General features: G+C 41.6%; 1 protein-coding gene and 1 pseudogene across 2 annotated transcripts; both read right to left on the bottom strand.

Moving 5' to 3' along the window:
- Positions 1-7,802: 7,802 nt before the first annotated feature.
- On the bottom strand, positions 7,803-13,715 carry LOC115195854 (apolipoprotein L4-like; annotated as a pseudogene).
- Positions 13,716-16,405: 2,690 nt separating this feature from the next.
- Positions 16,406-18,317, bottom strand: LOC115202944 (GTPase IMAP family member 4). Of its 2 annotated transcripts, none has more exons than XM_029767152.1 (3): positions 18,013-18,317; positions 17,073-17,903; positions 16,406-16,873 (listed from the first exon to the last, which is right to left on the bottom strand). In XM_029767152.1, exons 1-3 carry the CDS (start codon positions 18,095-18,097, stop codon positions 16,776-16,778), a joined length of 1,014 nt encoding a protein of 337 aa, XP_029623012.1. In that variant the 5' UTR covers positions 18,098-18,317; the 3' UTR covers positions 16,406-16,775. The 2 variants fall into 2 exon arrangements, with proteins under 2 accessions (XP_029623012.1, XP_029623004.1); XM_029767144.1 differs by having other exon boundaries at positions 16,406-16,876; positions 18,013-18,314.
- Between the last annotated feature and the right edge of the window lie 1,730 nt (positions 18,318-20,047).

Below are 20,047 nucleotides of genomic sequence, written 5' to 3'. Positions count from 1 at the left end.
GAACTCCTTTATGCAAACGCTGTGTCAGATTTTAAAATAGCTTTTCGGCGAAAGCACATTTTGCAATATTCTGAGTACATAGCTCGGCCATCACAGGCTAGCTAATTTGACACCCACCAAGTTTGGGGCTCACTAAACTCAGAATTACTATTAGAAAAATTGGATTACCTTTGCTGTTCTTCGTCAGAATGCACTCCCAGGACTTCTACTTCAACAACAAATGTGGTCCAAATAATCCATAGTTATATCCAAATAGCTCCGTTATGTTCGTGCGTTCAGGTCACTATCCGAAGGGTAACGCGCGAGCGCATTTCATGACAAAAAAATTCAAAATATTCCATTACCGTACTTAGAAGCATGTCAAACGCTGTTTAAAATACATTTTTATGCTATTTTTCTCGTAAAATAGCGATAATATTCCAACCGGGCAACGTTGTATTCATTCAAAGACTGAAAGAAAAAAATGGAGAAGTCTCGTGAACGCGCATCTCAGTCTCACTGTCCCCAGGCTGACCACTTACAAACTCTGCTGCTGTACTTTGCCCAGAGACAGAGGATCCATGACTCGCTGTGTAGAGGTCTATTAACATTAGAGAAAAGCCAGATCGTCCTGGAGCAGCCATGTTACCCCCTGGGGGAGAAGCTGAGAGCGAAAAATCGATGTGTATGACGCAGTAGGACAACATAAATGACTTAACAGTCTTTGAAGTTAGGGCCTCTCAAACATACTGTTCAGTGGCACTTAGAATGTTATCAATTAAAAATAAAGAGATGACACACTTTTTTCATTTTCATCTATCATTCTGTACACAAGTCTAATTTTATAATCAACTTTACAATTTAATGTTATAAGAAATAAAACAATCTGTTCAATTTAATGAAACGTATTCAGCTTGGCACTTTTTTTTAAGTAGTCTGTTTTTAATATAATGGCCATATGTTCCCAAAATATGTGTTCAGTGTAGTCAAAATACTGAAAGTGAAATGTAATAATGTTTCTATGATTGTGTTGCTGATGTAACCGATGTGAAATGGCTAGTTAGTTAGCGGTGGTGCGCGCTAATAGCGTTTCAATCGGTGACGTCACTCTCTCTGAGACTTGAAGTAGGGTTTCCCCTTGCGTTGCAAGGGCCGTGGCTTTTGTGGCGCGATGGGTAACGATGCTTCGTGGGTGTCAGTTGTTGATGTGTGCAAGGGTCCCTGGTTCGAGCCCGGGTTGGGGCGAAGAGAGGGACAGAACCTACAATGTTACACTGACATGCACAGAAGACTCATATTCCTCACTTCACTGGAAGTTGAAGACTTCTCACACAGGGACAGATCAAAATTTACTGGAGGGAGGGGCTTGTCCAACTGAAGGTGTCGTAAAAAAAGCATCCTCTCTAACAGAAAGGAAGAGACTGTAGATCCTTCAAACAACAACCTTTTTAAATAAGATGTGAAAATCTGGAGCTGGTTAAAACAATCACTCAAAAGTTAAGAACCCAACAAAGAATAGTTTTGTCTCGGCTTTTATAACCTTAGTCTATGTGCCAGTTTAGCAGGTGTGTAAGATCATGATGGGAACATAGCGTAAACAAGTGATAACGCCAGTTTTGTTACTCCTTTCTGCTGATAGAATTGTCGCTGCTGCTCAAACTAGCCTCTGTTCTATTCATATCTCCACACAGCTGTGCCCTTGAAATATACAAAAAGAACAGGGTGGACCAAAAACTGGTCACTCTCAGACGGCCCTTTGTCTTTGGCCGTGTGACTAAGTTACTCAAAAACAAGAGAGGAAAAACACTGGCTTCTTCTTACATGAAAAAAACAAACAGTGGAAATGTACAGGATAAGGCTTATACAGCGCATGTGCATTACGAAGTTGGTAATTCCCACCATAGGGCTCGCAACCAACACAGACGAGCTCACTCTCCCTGCCTGTTTCATTACACTACGATCAGAGCTGGTTGCAGACAATCATCAGCTTGGGGTGAATCAGATTTTCAAAATGTTTATACCGTATTCCTAATTACATCAAATATATGCAACAAATTTTCCACCAACAGGTTTCTTTGCCAATGACCACACAATCTATAAACAAAGCATACCGACTTCGGGCACTTCAATATCATGGTTTGCATTTTCAACACCACAATAAATAGACTACTGTATGTCAATCTCGACAAACAGAAAATACATCCCTGCCTAACTTGTAGGCTTACCCAGTATTGAAGGCTTGGCTTGACAATCTCAAAATGTCATTCACCTTTTTAATGTTTTGTAACAGATGTCTCTTTCCATTCCTCAATTGGCCGCTGCACAATTTGAATTGATTGATTTTATTTGTCAGTTAAAGAAATACATACTGTATACAGTGCATTCGGAACGTATTCAGACACCTTGACCTTTTCCACATTGTGTTACGTTAAAGCCTTATTCTAAAATGGATAAAATATATATTTTTTCTCATCAATCTACACACAATACCCCACAATGACAAAGTAAAAACAGGTTTTAGAAATGTTTGAAAATGTATTAAAATTCAAAACAAAAATACATTATTTACATAAGTGTTCAGACCCTTTGCTATGAGACTGAAAATTGAGCTCAGGTGCATCCTGTTTCCATTGATCATCCTTGAGATGTTTCTACAACTTAATTATAGTCCACCTGTGGTAAATTCAATTGATTGGACATTATTTGGAATGGCACACACCTGTCTATGTAAGATCCCACAGTTGACAGTGCATGTCAGAGCAAAAACCAAGCCACAAGGTCGAAGGAATTGTCCGTAGAGTTCTGAGACAGGATTGTGTCGAGGCACAGATCTGGGGAATAGTATCAAAAAACGTCTGTATTATTGAAGGTCCCCAAGAACACAGTGGCCTCCATCATTCTTAAATGGAAGAAAAGCTGGCCTCCCGGCCAAACTGAGCAATCGGTGGAGAAGGGCCTTGGTCAGGGAGGGGACCAAGAACACGATGGTCACTGACAGAGCTCCAGAGTTCCTCTGTGGAGATGGTTGTCCTTCTGGAAGGTTCTCCCATCTGTGCAGCACTCCACCAATCAGGCCTTTATGGTAGAGTGGCCAGACGGAAGCCACTCCTCCGTAAAAGGCACATGACAGCCCGCTTGGTGTTTGCCAAAAGGCACCTAAAGGACTCAGATCATGAGAAATAAGATTCTCTGGTCTGATGAAACCAAGATTGAACTCTTTGGCCTGAATGCCAAGCGTCTTGTCTGGAGAAAAACTGGCACCATCTCTATGGTGAGTCATGGTGGTGGCAGCATCACACTGTGGGGATGTTTTTCAGTGGCAAGGACTGGGAGACTAGTCAGGATCGAGGAAAAGAGAAACGGAGCAAAGTACAGAGAGATCCTTGATGAAAACCTGCTCCAGAGCGCTCAGGACCTCAGACTGAGGCAACGGTTCACCTTCCAATATGACTAAGACCCTAAGCACACAGCCAAGACAACACAGGAGTGATTTTGGGACAAATCTCTGAATGTCCTTGAATGGTCTAGCCAGAGCCTGGACTTGAACCCGATCTAACATCTCTGGAGAGACCTGAAAATAGCTGTGCAGTGACGCTCTCCATTCAACCTGACAAAGCTTGAGAGGCTCTGCAAAAACTAGAGAAGAATGGGAGAAACTCCCCAAATACAGGTGTGCCAAGCTTGTAGCGTCCTATCCAAGAAGACTTGAGGCTGTAATCGCTGCCAAAGGTGTTTCAACAAAGTACTGAGTAAAGGGTCTGAATACTTATGTAAATGTGATATTTCCGTTTTATTTTATTCATACATTTGCAATAAATTCTAGAAACGTGTTTTTGCTTTGTCATTATGGGGTATTGTGTGTAGATTGATGAGGAAGAAAAACTATTTAATCAATTTTAGCAGGAGAATGTAACCTAACAATATGTGAAAAAAGTAAAGGGGGTCTGAATACTTTCTGAATGCACTGTACAGTGCCTTGCAAAATTATTTATCCCCCTTGTTATTTTTCCTATTTTGTTGCATTACAACCTGTAATTTAAATAGATTTTTATGTGCATTTCATGTAATGGACATTCACAAAATAGTCCATATTGGTGAAGTGAAATGGAACAAATAACTGAAAAGTGGTGCGTGCATATGTATTCACCCCTTTGCTATGAAGCCCCTAAATAACATCTGGTGCAACCAATTACCTTCAGAAGTCACATAATTAGTTAAATAAAGTCCACAGAACGCCAAAAGTGTGCAAAGCTGTCATCAATGCAAAGGGTGGCTACTTTGAAGAATCTAAAATCAAAAATATATTGTGATTTGTTTAACACTTTTTTGGTTACTACATGATTCCATGTGTTATTTCATAGTTTTGATGTCTTCTTAATTATTCTACAATGTAGAAAATAGTAAAAATAAAGAAAAACCCTTGAATGAGTAGGTGTGTCCAAACTTCTGACTGGTACTGTACATTGTATATAAAGGAAGAGAAGCTTATGCCTAACCCCAGATATATATATATATATATATATTCCGGTGGCATGCTACGATACTGGTATGCATTTCTTCATGTCAGATAGCTACTGCGTCTGCTATACAGATATAGATGTACAGAATGAGGGTAATTTGCACATTTTTGATCCAAATATTTTGTATAATAATAAGCATTTTATTGTTAGATTATAGGATTAACTCTGGTAGGCCTGGAACAGTCTTCCTCACATCAAGTTCAACTGTCGAAGTCAGTTGGAGCTCCGGGACGCACTGCCTTCATACTGTATCATAGGCCTGCAGTAGCTCAAGTTTAATAATAGCCACACCATTACATTTTTGTATTTATTTCACCTTTATTTAACCAGGTAGGCCAGTTGAGAACAGCTTCTCATTTACAACTGCGACCTGGCCAAGATAAAGCAAAGCAGTGCGACAAAAATACAACACATCGGATAAACAAAAGTACAGTCAATAACACAACAGAAAAATCTATATACAGTGTGTGCACATGGAGTAAGGAGGTAAGGCAATAAATAGGCTATAGTAGTGAAGCAATTACAATTTAGCAAATTAACACTGAAGTGATAGATGTGCAGATGATGATGTGCAAGTAGAAATACTGGTGTGCAAAAGAGCAAAAAAAGTAAATAAAAAAAATATGGGGATGAGGTAGGTAGTTGGGTGGGCTATTTACAGATGGGCTATGTACAGCTGCAGCGATCGGTAAGTTGCTCAGATAGCTGATGCTTAAAGTTAGTGAGGGAGATATAAGTCTCCAACTTCAGCGATTTTTGCAATTCGTTCCAGTCATTGGCAGCAGAGAACTGGAAGGAGAGGCTGCCAAAGTGGGTTTTGACTTTGGGGATGACCAGTGAGATATACCTGCTGGAGCGCGTGCTATGGGTGGGTGTTGTTATGGTGACCAGGGAGTTGAGATAAGGCGGAGCTTTACCTAGCAAAGACTTATAGATGACCTGGAGCCAGTGGGTCTGGCGACGAATATGTAGCGAGGGCCACCGACGAGAGCATACAGGTCGCAGTGGTGGGTGGTATATGGGGCTTTGGTGACAAAACGGATGGCACTGTGATAGACTGCATCCAGTTTGCTTAGTAGAGTGTCGGAGGCTATTTTGTAGATGACATCGCTGAAGTCGAGGATCGGTAGAATAGTCAGTTTTACGAGGGTATGTTTGGCAGCGTGAGTGAAGGAGGCTTTGTTGCGAAATAGGAAGCCGATTCTAGATTTAATTTTGGATTGGAGATGCTTAATATGAGTCTGGAAGGAGAGTTTGCAGTCTAACCAGACACCTAGGTATTTGTAGTTGTCCACATATTCTAAGTCAGAACCGTTCAGAGTAGTGATGCTACTCGGGCGGGCGGGTGCGGGCAGCGATCGGTTGAAGAGCATGCATTTAGTTTTACTAGCGTTTAAGAGCAGTTGAAGGCCATGGAAGGAGTGTTGTATGGCATTGAAACTCGTTTGGAGGTTTGTTAACACAGTGTCCGAAGCAGGGCCAGATGTATACAGAATGGTGTCGTCTGTGTAGAGGTGGATCAAGAAATCACCCGCAGCAGGAGCAACATCATTGATATATACAGAGAAAAGAGTCGGCCCGAGAATTGAACCCTGTGGCACCCCCATAGAGACTGCTAGAGGTCCGGACAACAGGCCCTTCGATTTGACACACTGAACTCTATCTGAGAAGTAGTTGGTGAACCAGGCAAGGCAGTCATTTGAGAAGCCAAGGCTGTTGAGTCTGTCGATAAGAATACGGTGATTGACAGAGTCGAAAGCCTTGGCCAGGTCGATGAATACGGCTGCAAAGTATTGTCTTTTATCGATGGCGGTTATGATATCGTTTAGTACCTTGAGACTTTAGAAAGGCAGGGCAGGATGGATATAGGTCTGTAACAGTTTGGGTCTAGAGTGTCTCCCCCTTTGAAGAGGGGGATGACCGCGGCAGCTTTCCAATCTTTAGGAATCTTGGACGATATGAAAGAGAGGTTGCACAGACTAGTAATAGGGGTTGCAACAATGGCGGCGGATAGTTTTAGAAAGAGAGGGTCCAGATTGTCTAGCCCAGCTGATTTGTACAGGTCCAGGTTTTGCAGCATCTGCTATCTGGATTTGGGTGAAGGAGAAGCTGGGGAGGCTTGGGCAAGTAGCTGTGTGTGTGTGTGTGGGGGGGGGGGGGCTGTTGGCCAGGGTTGGGGTAGCCAGGAGGAAAGTACGGCCAGCCGTAGAGAAATGCTTATTGAAAATCTCGATTATTGTGGATTTATCGGTGGTGACAGTGTTTCCTAGCCTAAGTGCAGTGGGCAGCTGGGAGGAGGTGCTCTTTTTCTCCATGGATTTTACAGTGTCCATACCATACCAGACCATACCAGACCATACCAAACCTTCACAAATGTTTCTAAACTTTATTAGGGTAATATCAAAAGTAAGTCAAGCCATTGTTTATAGGAAAAAGGTTTGCACTACCCTCCCCGTTTCCCCCCAAAAAACACACAACCCTCCCCAAAGCAGCCCCCCCCCCCCCAGTAAATTTCGATCTGGCCCTTAAAGGCAATGAAACATGTTACTGCAATTTATTCTGATGCTGACTTTTGTGAAAACGTTTCTAAGAGATGTTAAATGAAATGGGACTGTTCATGTCTGGTCTCATTTGTATTAACAATAATATGCCTAGTTGCTGGTGTTCTGAAATACCCTTGTAAAAAATGAAAAAATAAATGGTATTTTTTAATTGGACGTTTGTACTGCGTTCTCATTTTCATCATGACATAACTGAATACCGGACATCACAGTGATGCAGTCTGTAGTCGTGTACAGCAAGACAAAAGCATTGTGTTGTACAACAGAACACAATAAGAACTCTTTGCATATGTTTTAACTGATATTGTTTGCTCCACACAATTTATTGTGATTATAAATCATCCTAAAACATGTGTTCCTTATATGTAATCCTATATGTACAGAAAGTGTTAAATCCCTTGCCCATATCATTTATCTCTGGACTTTGGCCTGGAAAAATAACAACTTTTCAAAATGTTGTATACAAGGAAACAAAACAAGGAAGACTCTCATAGGACAGCCTGAGAGGCAATAGCTTTTTACAGCCAGTGTCATGCCCCAGTGTAGCCATAGAAACAGTCAACAGGTGTGGTAATCAAAGGCAGCTATACACACATTTTACCTGGGATAATCAGACCCAGTTTGTGATTGCTTCTATGTCTGTTTTCAGGAATGCTTGGTAATAGCAGTTATAATGATTCACATTGACATTTTATTTATTTTATTTTATTAGGATCTACATTAGCTGTTACTGAAGCAGCAGCTACTCTTCCTGGGGTCCACATCAATAGGAGAAATCATGCAAATCTGTGCATTCAAAACATGGGAAAACTGTCACGGTGTGGTATTTGTGCGAATACTCTACATTCTATCAAACAGTACATGTCAGTTAGTATACACATTATGCGTGTGTCATCAGGAAGTCAGCAAAGTCTTAATCTCCCTCTTCTCTTTTATTGTGTCTTACAGCTCTGACTGACAATGATCCTGAGGTCAGACCAGGTGAGGTGTGGTGGGGCTGATGTAGGATCTGAACAGTTCACCACACATGCTGTTGAAACACACACATAAATTTACATTTAAGTGAGTACATTATCAAATGTTGATAAATATGTACAGTTTTAACATTACAGTGCTGCTTTAAGTGCAATGTATTTACACAGTTCCTTTCAGACCCTCCTCAGCTTTGGTTACTGTACTCCCTTTCCCTCTCTATGAGAGACTGAAAATAGGTTGTAGATGAATTGTCTTTATCAAAAGGCAGGATTAATACACAATTCCCAAGTACATTTGATGAAATATAGAGAACTAGAAGATACGGTACACTTACTTTTACGTGGTGGTCAACCATAACATATATCACCGCTCTGAGTGGCCTTCTTGAATTTATACCTGTAACACCAAACAAAGCTTTCAGTTTCTACTGATACATATAGCATTTAAAAAGTAAATCCCAGAGATAGCTTAAAGATGATATGCAGACCATTTCCAGTAGTACATAAAAAGGAAATCACTACAATGGATCATAATTCAATAGGATGACTATGCTGTGGATAATGCAATAACTGTTATTGTTTAATGTCGGACTGAGAATGAGTTTACTTCCAATAACCAGTGGATTATCTCATAAATGAATTACAGACCAATCTAGTAAATCAATAATATTTTTTAAATTGTTGCTTTACATCAAATTGTATAATTGATTTTAAATGATCAGCTTTAATATACTGAATTATTGATGAAAACTGCTTCTGCAGGGCCACAAACTCCCCTCTTCAAAGACCTGAAAGACTGGTAAGTCATTTTGTCATCCTGCTATGTTATACTCATCCTAGGGCTCTATTCAATCCGTATCGTGGAAGTTCAGCGTTACAGCATGATTGAAATGTAAAGGCAGTGGAGACTGCATTCACGGTAAACGTTGCATATATCGGCTCAATCGGAAATTGTGTAATCTGTAACTTTTCAGCGATACAGATTGAAAAGAGCTCAGACTTATTTACTCTTAGCATTTCATCCAGATGGTAAAATGGGTGTTCCAGGATTCTCTGGCTCTTCTTTAACATGAATAGACCTCTACACAGCGAGTCATGGATCCTCTGCCAGGAGTCCAGCTCTGTGCGCCACAGTGCAAGGATGAGCTAGGATCTTTCACTCTTGCTGCCTTTTGCCAGGCTAATTCTGTCTTTACAGATAAAGACGACATCCAGGCCAATGAATAAGACATTGGTGGGGATAGAAAGAGCTTTGCCGTCCTGGCACGCCAACTTACCAGTGCTGATGATCTGATCTTCATTTGTAAAGGCCTTCACTGCCATCAAACCAGAGCCACAGTCCACTATGGAGTCGATACCTTTTCCGATGGCCCCTGAGGTGCCAATAGCCTTCCCTGTTCCAACTAAGACATCCAACCCTTTCTGCCCCAGGAGCGCCTCCTTTCTAGCCACATCATCCAGACACTCCTGGAGACTCTCCACATCCCCCATGAAACTCTGGAAGACTTCTCTGGCTTCTTCTCATGGATGCTATTGACCTTCATCTCTGTGATACCAGTAGTTAAACTGTTGACCCTTCTGGTGACCCCCAGGCTGGCTCCTGTAATGGTGAGACCCAATGACACCCCAGCAGTGACAGGGGACAGAGCTATGCCCGCGATAGAGAGGATCCCTCCAGCTGCCCCCACTGAGCTGCCTGCCACACTGGAGATCTTAGCCCCCAGCTTCATCCTGTCCAGCTGCACAGCATTCTCCTCCAGCTCGGTCAGAAACTGCTCCATCCTGGGCCGGCGCTGGCTGAACTGACCAATGAAGCGCTGAGCAGCCCCTTGGAACAGGAACGTCATTCTGAGGTTCTGGTCCATCTTAATAGAGGGGAGAGAGATTCAACATCTATTTACTGTACTCAAATATACATACAGTACCCTCCCTCCATATGTATTCGGACAGTGGAGCTACATTTTTTTATTTATCTACACTGTAGTGCCCCCATTTAAATCGATCTGTGGACACCGTAGATCGAAATGGCTTGCATTGGGCGATATCCCTGGTTCCCACAGACACAGGGATCCCCCGGACACATATTAATCACACCTGAAGCATGCGCAGAACCATGTAAACAGATGCACGAGCTCTGCAAGTATGAATGTGTTGCGTGCATGTATTTTCATCTTGTGGCATGCTTCAGGTGATAGAAATCTGAACGTACTACCAGCGCCTTGAAAAGTTGATTTAATTATACTTTCCTGTGGATATATTGTCTCACATTCCTACCTGCAAAAGGACCAACCGCACGGATAACCAGTAATGTAAGTTAAAATATAATTGTATTCAACATGCTGGCTTGTAGAGGCCGTGAGAGGACAAATGCTCATTTTTGCTCAATGTAGAATTCAATTAAATTCAACTTTGGGTTTTCAGGCTGAGGTCAACCCTGTAATGTGAACTGAACTCTCGTTTTAATATAGTAAAACTATTCCCTTAATAAAACAAAAAAAACATTGAACATCTAATGGTCAAATCATAGTGTAAAAGCATCTGAGTGGATTCTACTCTTTTTGTCCATTTTGCGGTGGAAAACTGAGCGTGTCGATGAGCATAACACATCAACACAGAAAAACGTTATGACAGAATGTTAAAATTAGGTGAAATATATATAGTTATTTTTGGCAAAATTACACTACCCAAAAGGCACTCTATCCATGGAATGACACCAGCCTTGTTAGCCCAAAGAAAGAGTATTAAAGAGAATATACTGTATCGTGTGTAATTACTAGGTAGGACCATGTTTTTTTTACAGGTATTTTAAATAAACAAATACAATTGTGGGGATCTTCCTCAAATTTACTTTCAGGCTGTCGTAGCATATTTTTTCAAATGTATGTATAATGACATTGAAGAACATTGAAAGTACTACTTTAATACCAATTGAGTGGTGATGAGGAGCTCTTCGGACCCTTCATTTCAGGAAGTAATTGACATTCATTGTCGCCATTGGCGCTCTGTAGAGTTGCTATTTTTTCCAGTTTTTTTGTGTGAATTAAGTTGTGATATTCCTCGATTACTCATTATATTAATAAAGCATGATTTAAATCAACAAATAAGATAGTCTTGTACCTTTAACCTTTTTTTAAATTGACTATGTGTACATATCTGGCTGTATTGGCAAAATCACTACATATCCCATCGAGCCAAGCGGGGAGAGGCTGCCTGTTGTCACAGTTCCAAGACCAGTCAGAAACGTCCAGCTAACCCTAACCCTGAATCCAGAAAATGAATAGTGAAGTTGCTTCCGGACACGGTAGACTCCCCCTCCTCACCACTCTATAGCCTACTAGACAAACTACAGTGGTGGATTGTGATGGGCATTCCACACCTTTCCTCTATCCTGTCACAAAGCTCCTGGCTGATCTGTATGCAGCTGCTCACCTAGAAGGCCAGTACCTCTACATTGAGGAGGCTGGTTATAAAGGAGGGCTTAGCATCCCCCTTAAAATAGATGAGGAGAGGGCAGGTCATTCTGGCAGCAATGATGGCAGCCTGAACACTGGCATGGCCCGTCCCCTGAGGCAGACAGAGGAACCTGTTCTCCTCAAACACAGACAGGTGACCGCCAGACACTACACAGCATCTACGAAATAGTCCAGCTTCTCCATCCCCCAGTATCCTTCATTACAGCCCCCAGGTCATTCTCCTGCTCCTCAATCTTACTGTCTGCAGTCACCTGGCTCAGGCTGCTCCATATGAACTCCCCAAACGCCTTGGCCTGTGCCCTGGCATTGACCTTATATTTGGTGACATGGTCAAACTTCAGGTTCATTCTGTTGGCCTCCTTCTTGATGTCTTTCATCATTTTTGCTTCTGTCTCTCTCTGAAGTGCCCATTTGGAATGCCCATCAGAGAATTTCTTCACTGTGTGAATGTGGCTGAGGGTGTCTGAGATGTATTGAACTAATAACCCCCTAATTTGCTCTCTGTAAGAAAATACAACCTTTTAGAATATTATTTTCACCTGGTATTCGTGATGATGCGAGCTCTCTGCTGCTCTCTTGTCACGTCGAACTACCATTATTCATTGACCACAAGTGCCAAGTAGCCTAGAAACATTTACATTTCTATAAACTCCATTGCCGTTGCACTAATGAGTGTACCAGTTTGTGCTATTAATGGAACACAGACTCAAGGACTTTTTCCATTTCAGTCCATAAAATAATGTTTTATTTTACGAATTCATTGCAATACCTGCTTGTTTGACAGTTTTGTCAATGTCAGGAGCACAGTGATCCTGGACCTCACACTACATGGACAAAGGTATGTGGACACCAAAAGTATGTGGTCCCCCCTTTGCTGCTATAACAGCCTCCACTCTTCTGGGAAGGCTTTCCTCTAGACGTTGGAACATTGCTGCAGGGACTTCCATTCAGCCACCAAAGCATTAGTGAGGTCGGGCACTTATGTTGGGCAATTAGACCTAATTAGACCTGGCTCACAGTCGGTGTTGCAATTCATCCCAAAGGTGTTCGATGAGGTTGAGGTCAGGGCTCTGTGCAGGCCAGTCAAATTCTTCCACACCGATCTCGACAAACAATTTCTGTGTGGACCTCGCTTTGTGCACAAGGACATTGTCATGCTGAAACAGGAAAGGGCCTTCCCAAAACTGTTGCCACAAAGTTGGAAGCACAAAATTATCTGGAATGTCATTGTATGCTATAGTGTTAAGATTTCCCTTCACTGGAACTAAGGGGACATGAACCATTATTCCTTCTCCACCAAACATTACTGTTGGCACTATGCATTGGGGCAGGTAGCGTTCTCCTGGCATCCGCCAAACCCAGATTTGTCAGAATCCACTAATTTGAAGGCGTATCCACATACATGTAGTGTACATGCTTAAAAGCCATATTTTCCAATCCAAACTTCTATTACAGTCCCTTACAACAGTGTCTGCATTTTTTAAATGTCACTTTATTGCTAAAACCAGTGACTTTTCAAAAAATGGAATGCAGACAGAGGGTTTCTTACCTGTTTGTTTAAATAGGATGGCATCATGAAGAAGGATAATTCTAACTACATCACAGTGTAGGCCTAGGCATACCTGAATCTATCCTTGTACAAGGGTGACTGATGTAAGGACCTCTAAGGAGATCAAATTTATAATGCACATAGCCTACACATTTGAGTCATGTTCCTGTTGAAACCTTAAAGTAAAACCTTATATATTTTGTAACCTCACTGACTAATAGGCCTATGAGTTCCAAGTGAGTCATGTGCAGCTTATTGTTGATCATTTTGGAATTCATGTTGTCCCTCTTTGACACAGTTTAGTAACTGATGAAAATAAAATTACAGATAAATAAAGGCAAAGGATATGACTGGTAAAGATGGTTAGCCCTTAAACAAAATAGGCCTACTGTAAAAATGCATGAATACTTATTAGCCGTTTCTCACAGTATCTTTGGTGTCTCTTTGTCATTTTCGGAGTCTGACTTGTAGTTCACAAACGATTCGTTATTATTTGAACGACTCATTCTTTTTGAACGACTCTTTAATGACTCAAAAGTCAGGATTTGTTTTTCTGAGTGATTCGTTAATTTTAGTTGTTTGTTTCTTACACAGTCTTACACAGTCCTACACACGCTCCTCCGACTCAGCAGCTCCAGACAGTTAGTGCTATCGGGCATCCCTGGGACATCACTACCTAAATCTTACCTAACCTAACCTAACCCAACCTGAACCATAACCCTTACCTAATTTAGCTGAAGAATGCTCAACTGTTCTCTTATATCAGGGTGGAGTGGAGTTTTGATAACTGGTCGCGCGATTTGCTAGCATCAAGATTGAGTCACAATAAGTAAATCAATACTTGTAAAAATTTAAATTCTGAAAATGCTTACCTGTACCTATGTTTGGTTTGGCTTCTACGGGCTAGGGGGCAGTATTGAGAATTTTGGAAAAAATATGTGCCCATTTTTAACTGCCTCCTACACCAACTCAGAAGCTAGAATATGCATATTATTGTTCAGGTTTGGATAGAAAAAACCCTAAAGTTTCTAAAACTGTTTGAATGGTGTCTGTGAGTATAACAGAATTCCTATGGCAGGCAAAAACCTGAGAAGGTTTCATGCAGGAAGTACCCTGTCTGACAAGGTGTTGTTGTTCTTGCTTCTGTTTATTGAAGAGTCAGGATCTTAGCTGTAACGTGACAATTCCTAGGGCTCCAATAGGCTCTCAGAACCCGGGAAAAACCTGAACGATGACGAGGCAGCCTCAGGCTGAAACACATTATCCCCTTTTCCAAGTGTCCCATCAGAGGACAATAGAATTAGGCGCGTGCGCGATTCGCCCCCGTACAGTATTTTCCTTCGGCTGTTTAGCTAATTGCAGATTCCCGGTCGGAATATTATAGCTTTTCTACGAGATAAATTGCATAAAAATTGATTTTAAACAGCGGTTGACATGCTTCGAAGTACGGTAATGGAATATTTAGAATTTTTTTGTCACGTTCTGCGCCATGCGCACGACCGTGATTTACAAATCTGATAGTGTCTAGAACGCACGAACAAAACGCCGCTGTTTGGATATAGCGATGGATTATTTGGGACCAAACCTACATTTGTTATTGAAGTAGAAGTCCTGGGAGTGCATTCTGACGAAGAACAGGAAAGGTAAGACCATTTTTCTTATAGGAAATGTGATTTTGATGAAGGCTAAACTTGCCGGGTGTCTAAATAGCTAGCCCGTGATGGCTGGGCTATGTACTTAGAATATTGCAAAATGTGCTTCATCCGAAAAGCTATTTTAAAATCGGACATATTGAGTGCATAGAGGAGTAATGTATCTATAATTCTTAAAATAATTGTTATGCTTTTTGTGAACGTTTATCGTGAGTAATTTAGCAAATTGTTAGTAAATTCCCCGGAGGTTTGCGGGGGGTATGCTTTTTCTGAACGTCACATGCTAATGTAAAAAGCTGGTTTTTGATATAAATATGAACTTGATTGAACAGACATGCATGTATTGTATAACATAATGTCCTAGGTGTGTCATCTGATGAAGATCATAAAAGGTTAGTGCTGCATTTAGCTGTGGTTTGGGTTTTTGTGACATTATATGCTAGCTTGAAAAATGGGTGTCTGATTATTTCTGGCTGGGCACTCTCCTGACATAATCTAATGTTTTGCTTTCGTTGTAAAGCCTTTTTGAAATCGGACAGTGTGGTTAGATTAACAAGAGTCTTGTCTTTAAATAGCTGTAAAATAGTCATATGTTTGAGAAATTGAAGTAATAGTATTTCAAACGTTTTAAAAATTGCGCCACAGGATTCAACTGGCTGTTACGTAGGTGGGACGAATTCGTCCCGCCGGTCCCATAGAGGATAACAGGGGTCCAACCGAGTGCTGAAATTCATACTTTTAATAAAAACTTTTATTGATTACAACCAAGTTTTTCCCTCATTTGTGTTGCTCAACTCAGCGTGAATGCACATGTGCCAATTTCATCTGAGTTTTTAGTAGGCTTATGTCAAGGCTGATATGTCTCCAGTTGAGCAACACAAATGAGGAAAAGTTGTACAGGACAAACATAGGTACAGGTAAGCGTGACTCAATGTTGTTGCTAGCAAATCGAGTGACCAGTTATCAAAACTCAACTACGCCTCGATATAAGATTAAGATAATGGAGTTGAGTGTTCCTTAGCAGACTAAACTCCATGGTGAAGGAAGTTTCTGATGAATTTCATCAACTGAGAGGAGCAAAGACCAGGCTTTGTGGAACCTAGCTATGACTACATCAATTTGCAAAAGGACAATATAAAAAAAGTTTTCATTATTATGAAATGTCAACCTTGTACCTGTTTGTCCTCTGTAGTTTCGTGCCTTTCTTTGATTGCTGAAATCCACACTTTTTTTGAAAAACATGAATCAAATACAACCACTGACTGTTTGCTCATTGTTGTTGCTCTAAGATGGCAACTCAGCGCAAATGTTCATGTACAAATTGAATCTCAACAAGGAAACAGTCGGTGGTTGTATTTGATTAATGGTTTTTCAAAAAGTGTGGGATGAGCAAAAAATAAATAGAAAATGATGCTCTCTACTTGTCAGTGTTCCAACAGGACATTATTTGTCTTTTTACCTAAATATGGAATCACCATCAGATACAATTCATAGCAAGCAGTGGACTGGAATGACATTCAGATTAACTGGAATGACATTCACTGTCATGGGATGGGTGGATGAAAGCCACACCCCCAATAAGACGCAATAAACCACAAATATGACGGCATTGAGGCAAATGTCACTGTGCTTCTATGGCTATATGCACCTTGCCACTGGCTACTTCTTCTCTTTTTTCATTTATCAAACCAGACAGCTCATAATCAAGTGCCTTTATCACAGTCAACACATGTATATTTGAGCTTTAATTAGAATGTGTAGAATAGCATGAGATTAGCTACAGAAATGCACATTTTTCTCTCTGCCCCAATGGCTAAATGTGTAGAATTGCATGAAGTTAGCTGTTGTCTTTTATTTTTTATTTTTTGGGGGGCCCACACAAATTTCTGGAGGCTCACCAATGACTTTCTGGCTATGCTACTGCCACAAGTAGACCTTTTTTTCAAATAATCTTATTTGTACAGAATTGGCAGTCCATATCCAAAATCAATAGTGGAAAATATGAATGTATTTTGGACTGTAGTCAGTATAGACCATCAAGAAGTCAGCAAGTTCTTCTCCCCTCTTTTATTGTGTCTTACATCTCTGATCTCTAATGGCCCTGAGGTCAGACCAGGTGAGGTGTGGTGGGGCTGATGTAGGATCTGCTGAGCTGCTTTCCACACCTGCTGTTGAACCACAAAAATGTGTCAGTACAATGTATTTTCACTTTCCTTTCGTTATAATTTTCTCACATTGAGAAAATACTGGCAGACATACAGAATAATTTGTTTGTCTCATTTGACAACTGATGGGCATATTTAGGCATCACATAAAACAACTTTCTCAGTAAGTACTGTAGGTATAGTATAGTGTTTTACTCACTGTCTGATTTCTCATCTGTGTATCTCCTCCTCCCCCTCTGCTGTCTCGTGGACTCCTCTGTGGCCTCCTCTCCCTCCCCTTGCACCTCCTCTATCTCCTCCTCCATCTCCAGCTCTCTCAAAGCCTCCTTGACCCTCCTCAGATCCTCCTCTCTCTCCCTGTCCTCCTCCTGCTGCCTCCTCTCCTCCTCCTCCTCTTTCTCCCTGGCCTCCTCCAGTACCTCCTTGCTGGAGAGCAACTCCCCTCTGTTCTTGGCCACCATGTTGTCCAGCTTCTCAAGTAGCTCTGCCACAGCATCGTGGCCCTTCCTGGGCCTCCCATAGAGGGCATGATAGCGGCCCCCACATCGATCCACCAGGCCCTGGAGTTCCTCACTCTCCTCCACCTCCTCCTCTAAGGTGGCATCCTTCAGCCGCCCACCCTTCACTGTGAAAAGCACCACAGTATGCCCCCAAGCCCGCTCCCCCAACATATCCACATGCTCCTCGGCCGCCTGCCGCTCCCGTCTGGTAAAGGAGAAGGAGAGGGGCACCACCAGGAGCACGGCGTGGGGGCCAGGCTGGCACAGCGACACGCCCCGGACGATCTCCCTCCGGACCCCCAGAGAAGAGCCCCTGGAGGGGAACCACTCCCAACCAGGCGTGTCCACCACTGTCACCTGCCTCTCGGCCACCTCTCCCTGACGCTTTACCGCCTCTCTTGTTCTCACCCCCACCGCGTCAAACATCCCTCTGCCCAGGATGGCATTGCCCACAGCACTCTTCCCCGCCTCTCTCTCTCCGATCAGGATTATTCGCAACCCTGAGACCACAGAAAGAGGGACTGCTTGGTCTGTAAAAAGAATCATACCACCCTAAATGAATGTACAGAATAACACAATTCAATTGTATTGAATTTTCACTTCCGGTTTCTCATAAGCCAGGATAGATCAACAACTGACCTGGTTGAGAATCTGAGGAGCTTCCAGTTTTTTCCATTTCCACCATGGCCTCCTCTGAATCCATGTTGAAACCACTGATTATCATACTTGTATGATAACACAACCAGTGCCTTCTAAAATGCTACTTCATACTTGAAAATGCTACTTCATACTTGTCCACTTTCATCAAATCTGAAAGTATACAGTAGATATTTTGTTAAAGGAAGGAAATATTCCCCAGTCCTCTTCCCTCCTGGTACATCTTGTTGTCTGAATGGCTTATGAACTGTAGCCACCCTGCTAATCATTCTTTACAGCCCCTTTTACTGTCCCAGGGATCCAAAGTTCACAGTGGGACTGCTTGCATGTTTGCACAGCTAGATAACACTACCTTGGCAGGAATCAACATTCTGGCTGTGACCCTGCCCCAAGCGATACTGTATGGGAACACAGCTTCTTTATTGTGCCTGAGGAAGACTTGAAACTTGTTGGAAACTTTTGGAGATAAGGGAAATGGTCCTGATGAGTTAGGAGCTGTTTCTGGACAGGGCCCTGGAGATAATGAACAGACTCACTTATCAGTAGTACCACACAAATCACTGGCAAACAAGATTAAATGTGAGAGCTCCTCCTTAGTAATGAATGAAAGTCATATTCAGTTGGAATTATCTGTTTGATTGTTGAAGATCCTTCACCAACAGCAACACACAGTGCCTTCAGAAGGTATTCTCACCCCTTATCTTTTTCCAAATGTTGTTTTACACCCTGAATTTAAAATGGATTACATTTAGATTGTTTGTCACTGGCCTACACACAATACCCCATAATGTCAAAGTGTATTATTTTTTTACAAATTAAAAGCTGAAATGTCTTGAGTCAATAATTATTCAACCCCTTTGTTATAGCAAGCAGAAGTACAAATGTGCTTAAAAAGTCGAATTGTTGGACTCACTCTGTGTGCAATAATAGTGTTTAACGTGATTTTTGAATGGCTTCCTCATCTCTTTATCCCACACATTAAATTATCTGTAAGGTCCCTCAGTCGAGCAGTGGATTTCAAATACAGATTCAACCACAAAGACCAAAGAGGTTTCAATGCGTCACAAAGAAGGGCACCTATTGGTAGATGGGTTAAAAAAAAGCAGACATTGAATATCCGTTTGAGCATGGTGAAGTTATTGGATGGTGTATCAATACACCCAGTCACTACAAAGATACAGATAAGTCAGTTTACAGATAGGAAGGAAACCGCTCAGGGATTTCACCATGAGGCCAATGTTTAATGGTTGTGATAGGAGAAAACTGAGGATGGATCAACAACATTGTAGTTACTCCACAATACTAACCTAATTGACAGATTGAAAAGAAGGAAGCCTGTACAGAACACTTGCATCCTGTTTGCAACAAGGCACTAAAGTAATACTGCAAAAAAAATGTGGCAAAGCAATTAACTGTTTGTCCTGAATACCAAGTGTTATGTTCGGGGAAAATCCAATACAACACATTACTGAGTACCACTCTCCATATTTTAAAGCATAGTGATGGCTGCATCATGTTATGGGTATGCTTGTAATCGTTAAGGACTGGGGAGTTTTTCAGGATAAAAAATAAACTGAATGGATCTAAGCACAGGCAAAATCCTCGAGGAAAACCAGGTTCAGTCTGCTTTCCACCCGACACTGGGAGATGAATTCACCTTTCAGCAGGACAATGATCTAAAACACAAGGCCAAATCTACACTGGAGTTGCTTACCAAGAAGACAGTGAATGTTCCTGAGTGGCAGAGTTACAGTTTTGACTTAAATCTACTTGAAAATCTATGGCAAGACCTGAAAATGGTTGTCTAGCAATGATCAACAACCAATTTGACAGAGCTTGAATTGTTTTTTAAAGAATAATGGGCAAATGTTGCACAATCCAGGTGTGGAAAGCTCTTAGACTTACAAGGAAAGACAGCTGTAATCGCTGCCAAAGTTGTGTCTACAAAGTATTGACTCGGGTGTGAATACTAGATATTTCTGTATTACATTTTGCCATACATTTGCAAAAGTGTCTT

Source organism: Salmo trutta, chromosome 1 (assembly GCF_901001165.1).
Source record: "Salmo trutta chromosome 1, fSalTru1.1, whole genome shotgun sequence".
NCBI lineage: Eukaryota > Metazoa > Chordata > Actinopteri > Salmoniformes > Salmonidae > Salmo > Salmo trutta.
Note: the sequence above shows the minus strand (reverse complement) of the source record. Positions and strands in the feature narration are given on the sequence as shown.

Bases quoted from the DNA above. Each gene is read 5' to 3' on its own strand.
- LOC115202944 (XM_029767144.1), bottom strand. From the start codon at position 18,097: ATGATAATCAGTGGTTTCAACATGGATTCAGAGGAGGCCATGGTGGAA. The intron at 17,904-18,012 runs GTCAGTTGTTGA...TTCTTTTTACAG, and splicing joins CTCCTCAGATTCTCAACCAG to ACCAAGCAGTCCCTCTTTCT. The intron at 16,877-17,072 runs GTGAGTAAAACA...GTGGTTCAACAG, and splicing joins CACAGATGAGAAATCAGACA to CAGGTGTGGAAAGCAGCTCA.